General features: G+C 40.3%; 1 protein-coding gene across 1 annotated transcript in view; it reads right to left on the bottom strand.

Moving 5' to 3' along the window:
- LOC129624655 (ATP-binding cassette sub-family C member 4-like) overlaps positions 1–20,284 on the bottom strand; it is a 171,805-nt gene that overhangs the window by 58,649 nt on the left and 92,872 nt on the right. Inside the window, exons 21-24 of the mRNA XM_055542815.1 lie at positions 11,917–12,067; positions 7,250–7,369; positions 5,938–6,048; positions 423–523 (exon numbers count right to left, since the gene is read on the bottom strand). Of these exons, the coding sequence (XP_055398790.1) occupies positions 423–523; positions 5,938–6,048; positions 7,250–7,369; positions 11,917–12,067 (483 nt within the window). The remainder of the gene's footprint in view (positions 1–422; positions 524–5,937; positions 6,049–7,249; positions 7,370–11,916; positions 12,068–20,284) is intronic.

The following is a 20,284-nucleotide window of genomic DNA, read 5'->3' as shown; positions in this document are numbered from 1 at the left end:
TGTGAGAAAATATGTATATATTTTTATTAACTTTAAGCAGATGGAAAGTGAAAGTGAAAGTTAGTCAGTCATGTCCAACTCTTTGCAACCCCATGGACTATAGCCTGCCAGGCTTCTCTGTTCATGGGGATTCTCCAGGCAAGAATACTGGAGTGGGTAGCCATTCCCTTCTCCAGGGGATCTTTCCAATGCAGCAATAGAAACTTTGTCTCTTGTGGCTCTGTATTACTGGCGGATTCTTTACCATCTGAGACCCAGGGAAGCCCTTAAGCAGATGGAGGAGAACATAAAAAAACTTTGTAAGATTATGTTAAAAAAAAAAAAAAAGAAGAAAGGTTTTATTATTTTACGTAAGAATTGCTTTTATGCCGTATAACAGCAAGGAGAACTGAAAAGGCTAAGAACAGAAAGATAAACATCACCATGTTCTCAACTTCGGCACTTTGCCTGACACACCACTGGAACATCCCCGTGAGTACGAGAGAGAGAGACAGGACCAGGCCAACCTGCCCGAGATCCAAAGCTAAATGAGGAAGAAGAGGAATAAAGTGAGTCTACTTCTCAACCCCTCACACAGGTCCTTCTGTCATTTTACAAAGAAGACTCCTTTATTGTTATGATTTTTATTGAAGTATAGTTGATTTACAAAGCTGTGTTAGTTTCAGGTGTATAGTAAAGTGAATTAGTCAGATATATATATATATATATATATAAAATCTGCCTTTTAAAATTATTTTAATATATATGTTATTACAGAGTATTAAATAGAATTCCCTGTGCTATACAGTAGGTCCTTTTTAGTTATCTATTTTATTATATAGTAGTGAGAAGACTCCTTTATAATATTTAAATCATTGGCATGTAATGATATTATCACTCATAATATTAGTTCTGTTGTATGAGACAATAATATAGTAAACACACACACACACACATACACACACACACTATGAGGGACTTCCCTGGTGGTCCAATAGCTAAGACTCTGAATGACCAATGCAGGGGGCCCAGGTTCGATCCCTGGTCAGGCAAAGAGACTCCACATGCCACAACTAAGAGTTCACATCCTGCAACTAAATTCCTGCCTGTTATAACTAAGACTAAAGATCCTGCGTGCCCCAACTAAGACCCAGTACAGCCAAATAAATAAATAAATTTTTTAAAAGTTATTGTGAATTTAGAAAGAGCTAACAAAGTTATTGTTCAATCACTAAGTCATGTCTGACTCTGTGACACCATGGACTGTAGCATGCCAGGCTTCCCTGTCCTTTGTTTTCTCCCAGAGTTTTCTCAAATTCATGTCCATTGAGTTTGTTATGCTATCTAACCATCTCATGCTCTACCACCTCATTCTCCTCCTGCCTTAAATCTTTCCCAGTATCAAGGTCTTTTCTAATGAATCAGCTCTTTGCATCAGGTGGTAAAAGTATTGGAGCTTCAGCATGAGTCCTTTTTTTGAATATTCAGGGTTGATTTCCTTTAGGATTTCCTAATTTGATCTCCTTGCTGTCCAAGAGACTCTCAAGAGTCTTTGCCAACATTACAACTTGAAAGCATCAATTCTTTGGCCCTCCGCCTTCTCAATGGCCCAACTTTTACATCCATTGACAACTCTTACATGACTACTGGAAAAAACATAGCTTTCACTATATGGACCTTTGTTGGCAAAGTGATGTCTCTGCTTTTTAATATTCTGTATATATTTGTCATAGCTTTTCTTCCAAGAAGCAAACGTATTTTCATTCATGGCTGTAGTCACAGTTCATAGTGATTTTTGGAACCCAAGTAAACAAAATCTGTCACTAGGTTCAACGTTTCCCCATCTATTTGCCATGAAGTGATGAGACCGGATGCCATGATCTTAGATCTTTGAATGCTGAGTTTTAAGCCAGCTTTTTCACTCTGCTCTTTCACTTTCATCAAGAGGCTCTTCAGTTTCTCTTCACTTTCTGCCATTAGAGTGGTATCATCTGCATATCTGAAGTTATTGATATTTCTCCCAGCAATCTTGATATCAGCTTGAGCTTCATCCAGCTTGGCAGTTTGCATGAGGTATTCTGCACATAAGTTAAATAAACATAGTGACAACATATAACCTTGTCATACTGCTTTCCCAGTTTTGAACCAGTCCATTGTTCCATGTACAGTTCTGTTTTTTCTTGACCTGCTTACAGGAGACAGGTAAGATGGTCTGGTATTCCTATCTTTTTCAGAATTTTCCACAGTTTATTGTGATCCACAGAGTCAAAGCCTTTCACATAGTCTTGCTTTCTCTATGATCCAATAAATGTTGGCAATTTGATCTCTGGTTCCTCTGCCTTTTCTAAACCCAGCTTGTACCGTTGGAAGTTCTCAGTTCACATATTGTTGAAATCTTGTTTGAAGGATGTTGAGTATATCCTTACTAACATGTAAAATTAGTACAATTGTATGATAGTTTGAACATTCTTTGGTATTGCATTTCTTTGGGATTGGAATGAAAACTGATCTTTTTCAGTCCATGGCCACTACTAACTTTTCCAAATTTGCTGGCATATTACATGAACAGCATCATCTTTTAGGATTTGAAATAGCTAGGCTGGAATTCCATTACCTCCACTAACATTGTTCGTAGTGATGCTTCCTAAGGTCCACTTAGCTTCACCCGCCAGGATGTCTGGCTCAAGATGAGTGACCACACCATTGTGATTATCCAGGTCATTAAGATCTTTTTGGTACAGTTTTTCTGTATATTCTTGCCACCTCATCCTAATCTCTTCTGCTTCTCTTAGGTCCTTACCACAGGACCTTCTCTTTGTCCTTTATCCATATTAATCCCACCTGGATAGAGATACACTTGACAGTATAATATAGTTGAGGATGCCATTGTTCAGATTTTTGTCCTTATGCTTTGATTATCATTATGTAATTTCACTCTCTACAACCAAGGTAGCTGCAGTTGAAATCACAAAATCAAGGCAGTGGGTTCTAAGAGCCAGTGCTTTTAAATCTAAAATATTACTCTCATTTTTCCACTATCAAAGACTGTGATTCTGGGCTATTTCTATGGAATAGTGAGGGATGGTGAATTCATGCCACACTTTCCAACAGCTGCTCATCTGGGACCCACATAGCAGTGAGTATACTGTTTTTGCTATAGAGAATCTTTCTCAGACCCCTACAATGAAGGGATCCAAGTAGCCCTAAAGCTAAAACCTAAAACCTAATCTGTACAAAAAGCTTAACAGTAAAGCTGGTTCTCTCTATCCAGCTATAAGACACTACCTGGGATTTTCAGAAGATCATCTTGCTACAGTTATGTAGACCCCAGCCCATTCAAAGAAAGATAAAAAGATAAAAGATCTCAATGAAGACCTACTGTAAACAAACAAACAAACAAACAAGCAAACTACTCAAGAGCAATCTACAGATTCATTGCTGCTGCTGCTGCTGCTAAGTCGCTTCAGTCATGTTCGACTCTGTGCGACCCCAGAGACGGCAGCCCACCACGCTCCCCCGTCCCTGGGATTCTCCATGCAAGAACACTGGAGTGGGTTGCCATTTCCTTCTCCAATGCATGAAAGTGAAAAGTGAAAGTCGCTCAGTTGTGTCCGACTCCTAGCGACCCCATGGGCTGCAGCCTACCAGGCTCCTCTGTCCATGGGATTTTCCAGGCAAGAGTACTGGAGTGGGTTGCCATTGCCTTCTCCGACAGATTCAGTGCAATCCCTATCAAATTGCCAATGGCATTTTTCACAGAATTAGAACAAGAAAGTTTACATTTTGTATGGAAACACAAAATACCATGAATAGCCAATGTAATCATGAGAAAAAGAAGAAAAATGAAGCTAGAAGGAATCATGGTCCCTGTCTTCAGACTATACTACAAAGCTATAGTAATTGAAACAGTAGACTACTAGCACCAAACCCAGAAATGTAGATCAATGGAACAGGACAGAAAGCCCAGCGATAAACCCATGCACCTGTGTCACCTATGACAAAGGAAGCAAGAATACACAATGGAGAAAAGAGAGTTTCTTTAATAATTGGTGCTGGGAAAACTGGACAGCTACATGTAAAAGAATAAAATCAGAACACTCCCTAAGACCATAACAAAAATATACTCAAAATAGATTACAGGCATAAATGTAAGACCAGACACTAGAAAACTCTTAGATGAAAACATAGGGGAAACTCTGACATGAATTGCAGCAAACTTTTTTACCCACCTCCTAGAGCAATGAAAATAAATGAAACACAAATAAACGGGACCCAATTAAGCTTAAAAACTTTTGCACAGGAAAAAAAAAAAAAACATAAAAAAATACCAAGACAACCTGCAGAATGGGGGAAGTATTTGCAAATGAAGTGACTGACAAGGGATTACTCTCCAAAATATACAAGCAGTTCATGCAGTTCAATATAAAAAATAAATAAACAACCCAATCAAAAAATGGGCAGAAAATTAAAACAGACATTATCCTGTAAACATACAGATGGCCATAAAGCATGTGAAAAGATGGTCAACATCTCTAATTATTAGAGAAATGCATATCAAAACTACAGTGGGAAAAAATGAAAAAAGCAAAAAACTACAGTGAGGTTTCCCCTCACACCAGTCAGAATGACCATCATCAAAAAGTCTACAAACAATAAGTACTGAAGAGGATGTGGAGAAAAGGGAACCCTCCTACACTGATGGTGGGAATGTAAACTGGCACAGCCACTATGGAGAACAATATGGAGGTTCCTTTAAAAACTAAAAATAGAGCTACTATATGATCCAGCAATCTCACTCCAGGACATATATCCAGAGAAAACCATAATTCCTAAGGATACATGCACCCTAATATTTACTGCAGCACTATTTACAACAGCCAGGACACGGAAGCAACCTAAAGGCCTGTCAACAGAGCAATGGACAAGGAAGATGTGGTGCCATACATACAATGGAATGTTACCCAGCCATTAAAAAGGGCAAAATAATGCCATTTGCAGCAACATGGCTGGACCTAGAGATTTTCAGACTGAGTGAAGTAAGAGAAAAATAGAATATGATATTGTTTACATATGGAATATAACAAAAGGCTACAAATGAACTTATCTACAAAACAGAAGTAGAGTAACAGATATAGAAAATAAACATGATTACCAGGGGATAAGGGAGGGAAGGGATACATTGGAAGACTGGGACTGACACATACATACTACTATATTTAAAATATTAAAAAGATAACTAATAAGAAACTACTGTAAAGTACAGAGAACTCTGTAATGATCTATATGGGAAAAGAATTTAAAAAAGAGTGGATATATGTATATGTATAGCAGATTGACTTTGCTGTACATCAGAAACTAAGACAACACTGTAGATGAACTATACCCAAATAAAGCTTAACATAAAAATGAAAGAATGGCCTGGGTGAGCCAAGGCAGGGGCCCAAGGCACCACAGGTCTGCTGGAGCAGGCACGTCATACCTGGTCTTTGCTCCTAAAGATTCCCAAAGTGAAAAACAGAAATTCTTTTCTAAAGGACAATTCATTTCAAGTATTAATCAAAATGCAAATTACTAAAAAAAGGTATACATGCACCCCAATGTTCATGGGATATGAAAAAATAATCTTTTAAAAAGTGGATATATGTATAACAGATTCACTTGGCTATATACCTGAAATTAACACAACATCATAAATCAACCATATGCAATCAAAAAAAAATTTAAATGGTCTGAACAAGGACCTACTGTAAATAAATAAGTAAATGGAAAAAAAAGATAAAAGTTCTCATCAAGACACAAATGACTTCACATGGACATTGTGGAGTCACACGCTGCAGACACTTTAATACAACTCATTAGAACCAACGAGTATATATTAGACAAGATGACAAGAGTTTAATAACTATAAACAAAGCTATAAACTGTAAACATACCACAAATATTCACATCTGTACTTACTTTCTGCCAGAATCAGGGCTCCAAAGGCAACAAGGGTGACAAAGATGGCACAGATGACATCCAGATACACAGCGAGCCATCGGGACGTCATCAAAAGCAGGAACCAAGCCTCTGCATTTGTGAACCATATTAAGTGTAATACATAAACAGAAAAAACATGTTAGCTGCTTCTCATGAGGGAATGCATTTTCTCAGTTGAGCTACAGAAGATTTTACACAGGTAAGACAGCAAAGTTACACACCCAAGGAACCTGAAGATTCTAGAAAACTAGGTTCTAACACACGACAACATATGGGACACAGATGAATCAGACCAGGAAGCATGCACTGAAAACTTCAACCCACAGGTTATCAACAGAAACAGGACCACAAGAAGGAAGATGGCAAATCACCTCATCAGTGCATTTCCTGCAGTGCTGGGCCTCAGCGTGAAGATTATTCTCTCATAGAGCTGACTGTTCCTAGCTCTCACACAGCAGAGCACAGCTCACACTGTTTCCAGCACCTTCTGCCCTCACTACAGGGCCCTGCAGTGTTTATTCTTAGGAGCCAGTGTCTATTTGACCATCAGCTAATAGGATCTGGATGTGACTTTTTTTTTTAATATAAATTTATTTATTTTAATTGGAGGCTAATTACCTTTAAAATGACATTTTTATCTTCAAAATACAAGAATTATTGGAAAGTTTGGCTCGGATTTTATAGACTAAGAGGAAATTCTGAACTTTCTACCTAGGGAAAAAACTTCACTGATTAAAAACAATCAAGTGGGTGGCAAATCAGGAAATTATTTCCTCAGTCACATCTATTACCCTCCATGCTCTGAAAAGAGTCAGCAAACCACAGCCTGGAGGACAAAAACAGCCACCACATGGTTCTGAAAATAAAGTTTTATTGGAATACAGAAACCGCCATTTGCTGATGTATTATTTTAGCCTGTCTTTGTGCTACAACAGCAAAGGTGAGTAGTTGCAACAGACACAGTATAGCACACAAACCCTACAATATTTTCTGTCTGGATCTTCACAAAAAATAAAAGTTTGCTGACTCTTGCCCTAAAGAAACAGAAGTCCACAGGGCACAGTGACACAAGAACAATGCACGCCAGTCAGAGGAGAAAAGCAGGGGATGACAGGGAAGAAGGAAGCACTGAGGGGATGCTGAGAGGAAGGGGTGGGGGAGGCAGGTGTGCAGAGGGAGATGAGGGGAAGCACAGAGACAGGGACTGGCCAGCCAGGCCACCTGAAAGGGAGGTCAGCCTCAGAAGGCAGAACATGCCATCTTTAGAAATCATCTCCAGGAACTTACAGACCTGAGTGCAAATCCTGGTGTGCATCAAACAGCTCCTGAAACTTCTGTTCAGCTTTGCACGCCCGGATGGTCCAGAGTCCCCGGAGAGAAAATGCTAAGTGGGAAAATACCGGGCTCCATGCTGGGGAAGCAGAGACAGACACATGGCAGAGAAAGTAAGGGGAGGCTGGATGCAAGGAAACTACTGCCTCCTGGGCTCTGTGGTCACACATCCTAGCAAAGGGAATCCTCCATGTGACCCTAAACTCCTGCTCACACCACGCTTCACTTTAATGACCTGGGAATGAGAGATTCTCTTTGAAACTATCTTTGATCAAATTCAAATCACAGCTAGATTTAGATAAAGAAATTCTTGTTCTTTCATCAAGATCCTTTCAAACACACCTCCCTCCAAATTTTTCTGGCATCTCATCAGGTGGAAATTATCCACAATTTCTAAAAAAACATATTGAAGTATAGTTGATTTAAAATTATGAGCTAGTTTCAGGTATATAGTATAGTTATTCAATTATCAATATACCGGAGACCAGCTTCGCAACAAGACTGTTGAATGACTTCATTTCATGAGTGGCCTCAAACCATAAAACGTCTGAAGCCTTGTCTAGGAAACTCATCACTTCCTCTTCTGCCTCCCCATGTCCTACCATCCTACTCATTCATACAGGTAGAACATCACAGACACACCTGGACTCTACTGCTCCCCATCCATACTAACACCTCACCAAACTCGAGCTAACAGGAGGTTACCTGCTTCTCTTGATGAGTGAAAATGTCTTCTACAGATTTTATGAAACTGATGGTCACTATCCTTTTTGCAAATAAAGATAAGTACCTCAAGTGTTAATTATTAAAAACAAAACATACAAATGCCACAATATAAAACCTCCTTTGGATGAACTGAGATTTTTTCCCACTTAGTAGATACAGAGAAGCATGAGATTCAATATATATCTGTTCTTGGCTTGGTTTTTAGGTTAGTTCAGTTCAGTTCAGTGGCTCAGTCATGTCCGACTCTTTGCGACCCCATGAATCGAAGCACGCCAGGTGTCCATGTCCATCACCAACTCCTGGAGTTCACCCAGACTCACGTCCATCGAGTCAGCGATGCCATCCAGCCATCTCATCCTCTGTCATCCCCTTCTCCTCCTGCCCCCAATCCCTCCCAGCATCAGAGTCTTTTCCAATGAGTCAACTCTTCCCATGAGGTGGCCAAAGTACTGGAGTTTCAGCTTTAGCATCATTCCCTCCAAAGAAATCCCAGGGCTGATCTCCTTCAGAATGGACTGATTGGATCTCTTTGCAGTCCAAGGTACTCTCAAGAGTCTTCTATAACACCACAGTTCAGAAGCATGAATTCTTCGGCGCTCAGCCTTCTTCACACTCCAACTCTCACATCCATACATGACTACTGGAAAAACCATAGCCTTGACTAGACGGAACTTTGTTGGCAAAGTAATGTCTCTGCTTTTGAATATGCTATCTAGGTTGGTCATAACTTTCCTTCCAAGGAGTAAGCATCTTTTAATTTCATGGCTGAAATCACCATCTGCAGTGATTTTGGAGCCCCAAAAAATAAAGTCTGACACTGTTTCCACTGTTTCCCCATCTATTTCTTATGAAGTGATGGGACCAGATGCCATGATCTTCGTTTTCTGAAAGTTGAGCTTTAAGCCAACTTTTTAACTCTCCTCTTTCACTTTCATCAAGAGGCTTTTGAGTTCCTCTTCACTTTCTGCCATAAGGGTGGTGTCATCTGCATATCTGAGGTTATTGATATTTCTCCCGGCAATCTTGATTCCAGCTTGTGCTTCTTCCAGCCCAGCATTTCTCATAATGTACTCTGTATATAAGTTAAATTAGCAGAGTGACAATATGCAGCCTTGATGTACTCCTTTTCCTATTTGGAGCCAGTCTGTTGTTCCATGTCCAGTTCTAACTTTTGCTTCCTCACCTGCATACAAATTTCTCAAGAGGCAGATCAGGTGGTCTGGTATTCTCATCTCTTTCAGAATTTTCCACAGTTTCTTGTGATCCACACAGTCAAAGGCTTTGGCATAGTCAATAAAGCAGAAATAGATGTTTTTCTGGAACTCTCTTGCTTTTTCCATGAACCAGCGGATGTTGGCAATTTGATCTCTGGTTCCTCTGCCTTTTCTAAAACCAGCTTGAACATCAGCAATTTCATGGTTCACATATTGCTGAAGCCTGGCTTGGAGAATTTTGAGCATTACTTTACTAGCGTGAGATGAGTGCAACTGCGCGGTAGTTTGAGCATTCTTTGGCATTGCCTTGCTTTGGGATTGGAATGAAAACTGACCTTTTCCAGGCCTGTGGCCACTGCTGAGTTTTCCCAATTTGCTGGCATATTGAGTGCAGCACTTTCACAGCATCATCTTTCACGATTTGAAATAGCTCAACTGGAATTCCATCACCTCCACTAGCTTTGTTCATAGTGATGCTTTCTAAGGCCAACTTGACTTCACATTCCAGGATGTCTGGCTCTAGGTGAGTGATCACACCATCATGATTATCTGGGTTGTGAAGATTTTTTTGTACAGTTCTGTGTATTCTTGCTATCTCTTCTTAATATCTTCTGCTTCTGTTAGGTCCATACCATTTCTGTCCTTATAGAGCCCATCTTTGCATGAAATGTTCCCTTGGTAGCTCTAATTTTCTTGAAGAGATCTCTAGTCTTTCCCATTCTGTTGTTTTCCTCTATTTCTTTGCATTGATCACTGAGGAAGGCTTTCTTATCTCTTCTTGCTATTCTTTGGAACTCTGCTTTCAGATGCTTATATCTTTCCTTTTCTCCTTTGCTTTTTGCTTCTCTTCTTTTCACAGCTATTTGTAAGGCCTCCCCAGACAGCCATTTTGCTTTATTGCATTTCTTTTCCATGGGGATGGTCTTGATCCCTGTCTCCTCTACAATGTCACGAACCTCATTCCATAGTTCATCAGGTACTCTATCAGATGTAGTCCCTTAAATCTATTTCTCACTTCCAATGTATAATCATAAGGGATCTGATTTAGGTCATACCTGAATGGTCTAGTGGTTTTCCCTACTTTCTTCAGTTTCAGTCTGAATTTGGCAATAAGGAGTTCATGATCTGAGCCACAGTAAGCTCCTGGTCTTGTTTTTGCTGACTGTATAGAGCTTCTCCATCTTTGGCTGCAAAGAATATAATCAATCTGATTTTGGTGTTGACCATCTGGTGATGTTCATGTATAGAGTCTTCTCTTGTGTTGTTGGAAGAGGGTGTTTGTTATGACCATTGTATTTTCTTGGCAAAACTCTATTAGTCTTTGCCCTGCTTCATTCCGTATTCCAAGGACAAATTTGCCTGTTACTCCAGGTGTTTCTTGACTTCCTACTTTTGCATTCCAGTTGTTAAGTTGGTATTAATTTGCAATAATTATTTATCATTGAGGTCTCTGATGCAAACATATTCTCTTCTTACTTTTTGGCTATTGTTTTATAACTTTTAAAAAATATGTAACAATCTATTTTCCTTATTTTTGTTTTAATATTGAAGAAATGTGTGCATTAGTAAGAGAAATTCGATTATTTCATCATCTGTGATTACCTGTAGAATAGACTAACTAATCATAAAATGTGTTCCCCATTGTTCTGTATTTTTTGCTGCACCTTGCTGGATCTAGTTTCCCAACCAAGGACTGAAGTGGCGGCCCCTGCAGTGGAAACACAAAGTCTTAACCACTGGACTACTAGGGACATCTCTGTTCCCCATTATTCTAAAACTAGGAAGGTGAATGGAGTAATCTACTAAATGCATATTGAATAGATCCCCTTCCTGAGTTCTCCTAGGGTATTATTTTCAGCCTCATTTATATGAATAGCTTTGAAAAATGAGTACACAAATAGTGTGGTGTCACACCAAATACTAACAATGACAAACAGCAAACCTGAAAATAACAGGGCTTATCTTTTCAACAGGGCTTCCCTGGAGGCTTAGACATTAAAGAAACCACCAGCAATGCAGGAGACCTGGGTTCAATCCCTGGGTCAGGAAGATCCTCTGGAGAAGGGAACGGCTACCCACTCCAGTATTCTTGCCTGGAGAATTCCATGGACACATGGACAGAAGAGTCTGGTGGGCTACAGTCCATGCGGTTGCAAAGAGTCGGACATGACTGTGTGACCAACACACATCTTTTCAATACATTTAACAACTTCAACTTACTAAAACATGTGAAGGAATGTATTTTTCAAATATATTACTTCTGACATATATTTCCTGAGGTCTTTTTTCCTTTCCTTGTCTTTTCTGGTAACCTTAGGAGAAGAAAAATTCTCTATTTTCCTTCTACATTAGTTTCAACACGATGAAATACTTTCAAGAATAATATTAATAGAGTGGATACTCAGTGTCAGGAAGTATATCATGAACAAGACAGAAATGGACCCTGTCCTCATGGTGCTCACATCCGTCCTCCTTGGGCTAAAATGCAAAGTGCAGCTGACCCACCACCAGCTCCATCTGCCTTAAGGGCCAAACCTGCTCTCAGGGGCCATAACTTTCAATCACCTAATGTTAACAGTGAGAAATTCCATAGAACAGTCTGCAGAGTTTCAGCGGTCTGGTTAATTGCGGCATAAATGGAAGATAGACTGCACTGCCCTCCCAACCTGAGAGCCCCGGAACTCACTTGTACATTCCAGGCGTTTCACATCTCGTGACGTCTCTAAGAAATACCACCGAAGAAAAAAGAAAGCGATGCCAAGGGGAATCACAGGTATAGCAGTCCAAGGAACTGTAGCCACCATCACGCCCACCACACCAATCACAAGTAGAAATGTCTGAAATAGCAAAAATACAAAGGCCTTTCATGTCAAGGATACTTTTCAAAGATAAAGTTTATTTATTTGTTAGGAATAAACTCCTTTCCTTGAAACTTGTTGAAACAGTAGGGAATGTTTTCCCTTCCAAAGAAATACAATTATAGGTGGTCCTCATGATATTTATTGCATGCACCAAACACTCTGATAAGAACTTTCTAGGTATCAGCTCTTGTGATACACTTAGTAGCCCTTTGAGGCAGGCATTACTATTTTTAGCAGATGAGACTATTTAAGGCTCAGAGAGTAGGAGCTGCATCTCAAACTTTCAGGAGTCAGCAGGTGTTACTAGAGAGATGAGTGAGTAGGCATCACAGATGAGGAATCCAGATGCTTCAGCTATCCATGTAGGGATAAAGAAGTGGTTAATTACAAATTCAGTGTAACATATCTAGTAACAGTATTATATAATTTTATAAATGAAGACAGTAAGACACAGGGACAGAAAAAGCAATTTGTTGGACACTGCAAAGCCTAAATCAAAAAGCTGGCAAGCCCATGTCATGAGCCATTATGACATGTTTAAGCTTGCTCCCAACTTACAGCCATCTTTCTATCATTATACTAAGTATTTAAAATGCCTATTCCAAAGGTTAACTATTATAATAACACCAGATTCCATTTACAATTTGTGTACTGTGTGTAAGGCCCTGTGCTGAATTCCATGAACATTCTCTTAATTATCACATTATCCCCTGAGATGATTTTCTCTTGAGAAATGACCTTAGTCTAAAAAGACAACAGGTAGAACAGAAAATGAAATTATTGGTTGATGCTGATTTAAGCATCCATCTTTATCAGGAAAAGTATGATACCCTGGAGGACAGTATCAGGCAATAAGAATGAAATCAACATTTAGTGTCTGCCTGCTATGAAAATTGGGTGGGGTGCTAGGGACTTGCAGATTCATCCAGTCTGGGCCAATGCCTCTGAGGTTTACAATCTCAGGTGGATACAAATCCATGGTGATCTGCACAGGGTGCTGGGGAAACACAGGGAAGAATACCTGAATATTTTTAGACAATTCTAAGACTTATGACTGATTTTATAGGCTTGTTTAACAAATAGAAAGAATAGCATGAATGATTTGCAGGCAGTAATCACAGTTGATTGAAATGTTGACCAAAATGGAGCTGGGATGAGAAGGTTGAGATACTTGTTTGAGTTAACACTGGCTGCTCTTTACAGATAAGAAATATGAAGTTGGGAGGGTAAGTGATTGGCCTAAAGTTTCCCAGGAAGGTTTTGCTTATCCTGGAGAAAGAGAGACGCAGTTTGTGCTCAGGGAATCCCAGAGCCACAGCTGCAGGCAGGAGGAACAAACAACCGGAACTGTGACTCTGTAGCCAGGAGCCCTTGGGAACCAAACTGCATGATCTGGATGGAGACCCATGTGCTTTTCCTTTTTCTCCCCGTCTCTGCCGTGGTATCAAAAGAAAACTCAGAGTGAAGAGGATGGAGTTCTGAAGGAATAAATTCTAATCATAAGTGGAAAAAAATAGGGCTATCTGACCTCCCTCCAATTAGATCTACAGAAAACAATTTCTTACAGTCACTGACTTGACTATGCATTCTACCACGCTACAAACTTCATGTTCATGGGGAGGGGTCCTTCCAGCTCCTTCTATGTCTAGCCTTTAGGTCACTTGGCTTGCCATTGTTGTTTGTCAATAAAAAAAAAAAAAAAAAAAAAAAAAACACTATAATGTCAATTATAAAAAATCCAAATTACTGGTTTTTAGCAGGCTTGCATCATTTGATGAACAACATTCATCCATTTCAATAATCTGGCTCTCCCCAGGTGGCTTCCCTGGTGGATCAGTCATTAAAGAATCTGACTGCTATGCAGGAGACCCAGGTTTGATCCCTGGGTCAGGAAGTTCCCCTGGAGAAGGAAATGGCAACCCACTTCAGTATTCTTGCCTGGAAAATCCCATGGACAGAGGAACCTGGCAGGCTAGGGTCCATGGGGTCAAAAAGAATGAAAAGGACTGAGCGACTAAACCACTCCAGATGAGGGCCTTTTATGACTAGCCCAGCCTTGCAGGTAACCTGGAAAGCAGAGGTAAGATCAAAATGAAGAGCTCCATGGAAGCTGTGCCAATGCTTTTTCCTTAGGTACCCACTGAAGACCCATTACTAATGCTCTCAGAAGCTCTGGAGTTAGGTTCAGATTTCATGGCCCTAAATTCTAAAGCAATTTAAAGAGGATGTATCTCACAGTTTTGTTACACACACACACACACACACACACACACACACACACACACAGAGCAAACTGGTTTCCCTAGTGACTCAGATGTTAAGAATCTGTCTATAATGCAGAAGACCCAGGTTTGATCCCTGGGTTTGGAAGATCCCGTGGAGAAGGGACTGGCAACCCACTCCAGTATTCTTGCCTGGAGAATTCCATGGACAGAGGAGCCTGGCAGGCTACAGTTCATGGGGTCCCAAAGAGTTGGACATGACTGAGCACTTTTCCTTTCATATGTATATGCATTAGTGAATCTTTTATTGCCAGCCATTTCAAACCCTTTACAGAAGTTTGTAGAAGATAAAAATAATATCTAAGAAAAAGTCAACATCTGAAGAAGGAAACAAAAGATTCTAGTGTACATTAAACACACAATAAATCCCTTCCTTGAAGCCAACTTCATTTCTTTCTCCTACATTCCCAGGAATTCCAAAAAGCCCAATTCAAGCTACACACACAATTCCCCCTCATCTGGTTGGATTCCAGGCCCATCTGATGGACCATATCACCATGGCCAGTGCTTCTGCACCTCTGTCACACTATGGCACAGAGATAATGATGGGTATATAGAAAGAGGCATACTGACCCAGAAGCAAGTGACCCAAGTCCTGATATCCCTCAAATAAGGAGAATCATTATTTTTATATATTTCCCATTTGGACCACATCACTTGGGAAATTCTATCCAAAGTCCATATGAACAAATAAAAGAATTCTTAGATGAAATCTTTCTCTTGAGAGAAAATGGTGATTTTTTCGCAATTCAAAAAAAATTCTTTAATTTGCAGAGAATGACAATCTATACCTGGAGGAGAAATTCCATTAGCCCAATATTGTGGTGAGATGGGGCTTCCCTGGTGACTCAGATGGTAAATAATCCACCTGCAACATAGGGGTCCTGGGTTCGATCCCTGGGTTGGGAAGATCCCCTGGAGGAGGGCATGGCAACCCTCTCCAGTATTCTTGCCTGGAGAATCCCCATGGACAGAGAAGCCTGGCTGGCTACAGTCCATGAGGTTTTAATGAGTCAGACGTGACTGAGTGACTAGGCACACAAACTTAACACAAAGAAAGGGTCAGTGAAGTCTTCATGTAAGCAGATAGAGTAGCTCGCACGTCTCAGGAAATTTAGAGGTTAGCTCTGGTTCTCAGATCCCTCCTTCATCACCTCTGTTTCTCCTTTGATATCACCCAATTCATTTCACTTCAGTTCAGTCGCTCAGTCATGTCAGGCTCTCTGCGACCCCATGGATCACAGCACGCTAGGCCTCCCTGTCCATCACCAACACCCGGAGTTTACTCAAACTTATGTCCATTGAGTCAGTGATGCCATCCAACCATCTCATCCTGTGTCGTCCCCTTCTCCTCCTGCCTTCAATCATTCCCAGCATCAGGGTCTTTTCAAATGAGTCAGTTCTTCGTATCATGTGGCCAAAGTATTGGAGTTTCAGCTTCAGCATCAGTCCTTCCAACAAACACTCAGGACTGACCTCCTTTAGGATGGACTGGTTGGATATCCTTGCAGTCCAAGGGACTCTCAAGTGTCTTTTCCAATACCACAGTTCAACAGCATCAATTCATCAGCACCCAGTTTTCTTTATACTGCACTCTCACATCCATACATGACCAATGGAAAAACCACAGCCTTGACTAGATGGACCTTTGTTGGCAAAGAAATGTACCTGTTTTTCAATATGCTGTCTAGGTTGGGCATAAGTTTTCTTTCAAGGAGCAAGCGTCTTTTAATTTCATGGCTGTGGTCACCATCTGCAGTGATTGTGGAGCCCAAAAAAATATAGTCAGTCACTGTTTCCTCTATTTCCCCATCTATTTGCCATGAAGTGATGAAACTGGATGTCATGATCTTAGTTTTCTGAATCTTGAGCTTTAAGCCAACTTTTCCACTCTCCTCTTTGACTTTCATCAAGAGGCTTTTTAGTTCCTCTTCACTTTCTGCCATAATGGTGGTATCATCTGCATATCCGAGGTTATTGATATATGTCCTGGAAATCTTGATTCCAGTTTGTGCTTCATCCATTCCAGCATTTCTCATGATGTACTCTGCTGCTGCTGCTGCTGCTGCTGCTAAGTCGCTTCAGTGGTGTCCGACTCTGTGCGACCCCAGAGACGGCAGCCCACCAAGCTCCCTCATCCCTGGGATTCTCCAGACAAGAACACTGGAGTGGGTTGCCATTCCCTTCTCCAATGCATGAAAGTGAAAAGTGAAAGTGAAGTCATTCAGTCATGTCCGACCCTCAGCAACCACATGGACTGCAGCCTTCCAGGCTCCTCCGTCCATGGGATTTTCCAGGCAAGAGTACTGGAGTGGGGTGCCATTGCCTTCTCCAATGATGTACTCCACATATAAGTTAAATAAGCAGGGTGACAATATACAGCTTTGACATACTCCTTTTCCTATTTGGAACCAGTCTGTTGTTCCATGTCCAGTTCTAACTGTTGCTTCCTGACCTGCATGCAGATTTCTCAAGAGGCAGATCAGGTGGTCTGGTATTCCCATCTCTTTCAGGATTCTCCACAGTTTATTGTGATCTACACAGTCAAAGGCTTTGGCATAGTCAATAAAGCAGAAATAGATGTTTTTCTGGAACTCTCTTGCTTTTTCGATGATCCAGAAGATGTTGGGAATTTGATCTCTGGTTCCTCTGCCTTTTCTAAAACCAGCTTCAACATCTGGAAGTTCATGATTCACGTATTGCTGAAGCCTGGCTTGGAGAATTTTGAGCATTACTTTACTACCCTGTGAGATGAGTGCAATTGTGCATTAGTTTGAGCATTCTTTGACATTGCCTTTCTTTGGGACTAGTATGAAAACTGACCTTTTCCAGTCCTGTGGCCATTGCTGAGTTTTCTAAATTTGCTGGGTTACTGAGTGCAGCACTTTCACAGCATCATCTTTTAGGATTTGAAATAGCTCAACTGGAATTCCATCACCTCCACTAGCTTTGTTCATAGTGATGCTTTCTAAGTCCCACTTGACTTCACATTCCAGGATGTCTGACTCTAGGTCAGTGATCACACCATCGTGATTATCTAGGTCATGAAGATCTTTTTTCTACATTTCTTCTGTAGAGTCTTACCACCTCTTCTTAATATCTTCTGCTTTTGTTAGATCCACACCATTTAATGCCCATCTTTGCATGAAATATTCCCTTGGTATCTTGAATTTTCTTGAAGAGATCTCCAGTCTTTCCATTCTATTGTTTTCCTCTATTTCTTTGCACTGATCAGGGAAGACCAAGGAAGGCTTTTTTATCTCTCCTTGCTCTTCTTTGGAACTCTCCATTTAGATGGGTATATCTTTCCTTTTCTCCTTTGCTTTTTGCTTCTCTTCTTTTTACAGATATTTGTAAGGCCTCTTCAGACAGCCATTTTGCTTTATTGCATTTCTTTTTCTTGGGGATGGTCTTGATTCCTGTCTCCTGTACAATGTCACAAACCTCTGTCCATAGTTCATCAGGCACTCTGTCTATCAGATCTAGGCCCTTAAATCTACTTCTCACTTCCACTGTATAATCATAAGGGATTTGATCTAGGTCATACCTGAATGGTCTAGTGGTTTTCCCTACTTTCTTCAATTTAAGTCTGAATTTGGCAATAAGGAGTTCATGATCCGAGCCAAAGTCAGCTCCTGGTCTTTTTTTTTTTTTTTTTTTGATGACTGTATAGAGCTTCTCCATCTTTGGCTGCAAGCAATATAATCAATCTGATTTCAGTGATCACTATCTGGTGATGTCCATGTGTAGAGTCTTCTATTGTGTTGTTGATAGTGGGTGTTTGCTATGACCATGTGTTCTCTTGCCAAAACTCTATTAGTCTTTGCCCTGCTTCATTCCATATTCCAAGGCCAAATTTGCCTGTTACTCCAGGTGTTTCTTGACTTTCTACTTTTGCATTCCAGTCCCCTATAATGAAAAGGACATCTTTTTTTGGTGTTAGTTCTAGAAGGTCTTGTAGGTCTTCATAGAACCGTTCAACTTCAGCTTCTTCAGCATTACTGGTCGGGGCATAGATTTGGATTACCGTGATATTGAATGGTTTGCCTTTGAAATGAACAGAGATCATTCTGTCGTTTTTGAGACTGCACTCAAGTACTGCATTTTGGACTCTTTTGTTGACTATGATGGCTACTCCATTTCTTCTAAGCGATTTTTGCCCACAGTAGTAGATGTAATGGTCATCTGAGTTAAATTCACCTGTTCCAGTCCATTTTGGTTCACTGATTCCTAAAATGTCGATGTTCACTCTTGCCATTTTCTGTTTGACCACTTCCAATTTCCCTTGATTCATGGACCTAACACTTCAGGTTCCTACGCAACATTGCTCTTTACAGCATTGGACCTTGCTTCTATCACCAGTCCCATCCACAACTGTGTGTTGTTTATGCTTTGGCTCCACCTCTTCATTATTTCTGGAGTTATTTCTCCACTGATCTCCAGTAGCATATTGCACACCTACCGACCTGGGGAGTTCATCTTTCAGTGTCCTATCTTTTTGCCTGGACTTCCCATGTGGCTCAGCTGGTAAAGAATTCAACTCACTTAACTCTGTTAAATCACAACATTATAAAACAATAGTGAGTCTTATCTATATGATGAGATCTATACAAACCCATGATTTCCTTTTGACTCAGATGTTAAGGAATCTGCAATGCAGGAGACCCGGGTTCAATCCCTGGGTCAGGAAGATCCCCTGGAAAAGAGAATGGAACCCCGCTCCATTATTTTTGCCTGGAGAATCCCATGGGCAGAGGAGGCTGGCAGTCTATAGTCCATGACATTGCAAAGCATCAGACACAACTGAGTGACTAACAACTTGCACACCCACATACAAAGCCTAAGACTAAGCTTTTCTACACCTGTCCTTTGCTTGGGATACACTAATAACATTCTTCATCCCTCATTTGGCTGCCTTGGATATTTTCACAACTATGTCAGCTCTGGGACCTGGGTATCCTTCAATTCGCTCCCAACTGAGAGTCATAGGTAACTCCACTGTAGAGTGAATGGTGGGGTTTGGTTCACAGTTTGTTAGCCAGCACAACAGGAAGCTTTAGGGAAACATGGTTTATTTCTTCCTTCTTGTTTAGTATATCTCATTGATCAATAGCTTCCTTTCCACATTTGTCAGTGTTCAACCTTATTACAAACTTTAAGTCTGGAGTCCACTTATTTTCTAATTTAACAAAGTACACCTTTAAAAGAAGAACAGTATAAAAGTACATCAAAGGGAAACCACTCAACATTCAATGATAACCTATATGAGAAAAGAATCTAAAAAAGAATGAATATATGTATATGTATATGTATAACTGAGTCACATTGTTGTACATCTGAAACAAACACAAGTTGTAAAACAACTATATTTCAATAAAATTATAAATTTTTTAAATTAAAAAAGTCTTAAAAAAACTAAAAGTCAAGGGTTTTGAGATCCATCTTATAAATAAAACAACCTAGCATATTAAATTATGTAGAAGAATGAAAATAAGAAAAAAAAACAAAAAACTCTTGAGAGTCCCTGGGACAGCAAGGAGATCAAACAAGTCAAATCCAAAGGAAATCAATGCTGATTACTCATTGGAAAGACTGGATGCTGAAACTCTGATACTTTGGCTGCCCGATGAGAAGGGCTGACTCATTGGAAAAGATCCTGATGCTGGGAAAGATTGAAGGCAGGAGGAGAAGGGAGTGACTGAGGATGAGATGGTTGGATGGCATCATCAACTCAAAGGACATGAGTTTGAGCAAACTCTGGGAGATAGTGAAGGACAGGCAAGCCTGTTGTGCTGCAGTCCATGAGGCCGCAAAAAGCCAGACACAACTAAGCAACTAAATGACAAAAGACCCGAATGAAAAAGAAAGCTAACTTCCAAGCAGAAAAATCAACAAACACAAACCGTGGTTT

This window comes from Bubalus kerabau, chromosome 12 (genome assembly GCF_029407905.1).
Source record: "Bubalus kerabau isolate K-KA32 ecotype Philippines breed swamp buffalo chromosome 12, PCC_UOA_SB_1v2, whole genome shotgun sequence".
NCBI lineage: Eukaryota > Metazoa > Chordata > Mammalia > Artiodactyla > Bovidae > Bubalus > Bubalus kerabau.
The sequence above is the reverse complement of the archived record's forward strand: the minus strand, read 5'-3'. Positions and strand labels throughout refer to the sequence as shown.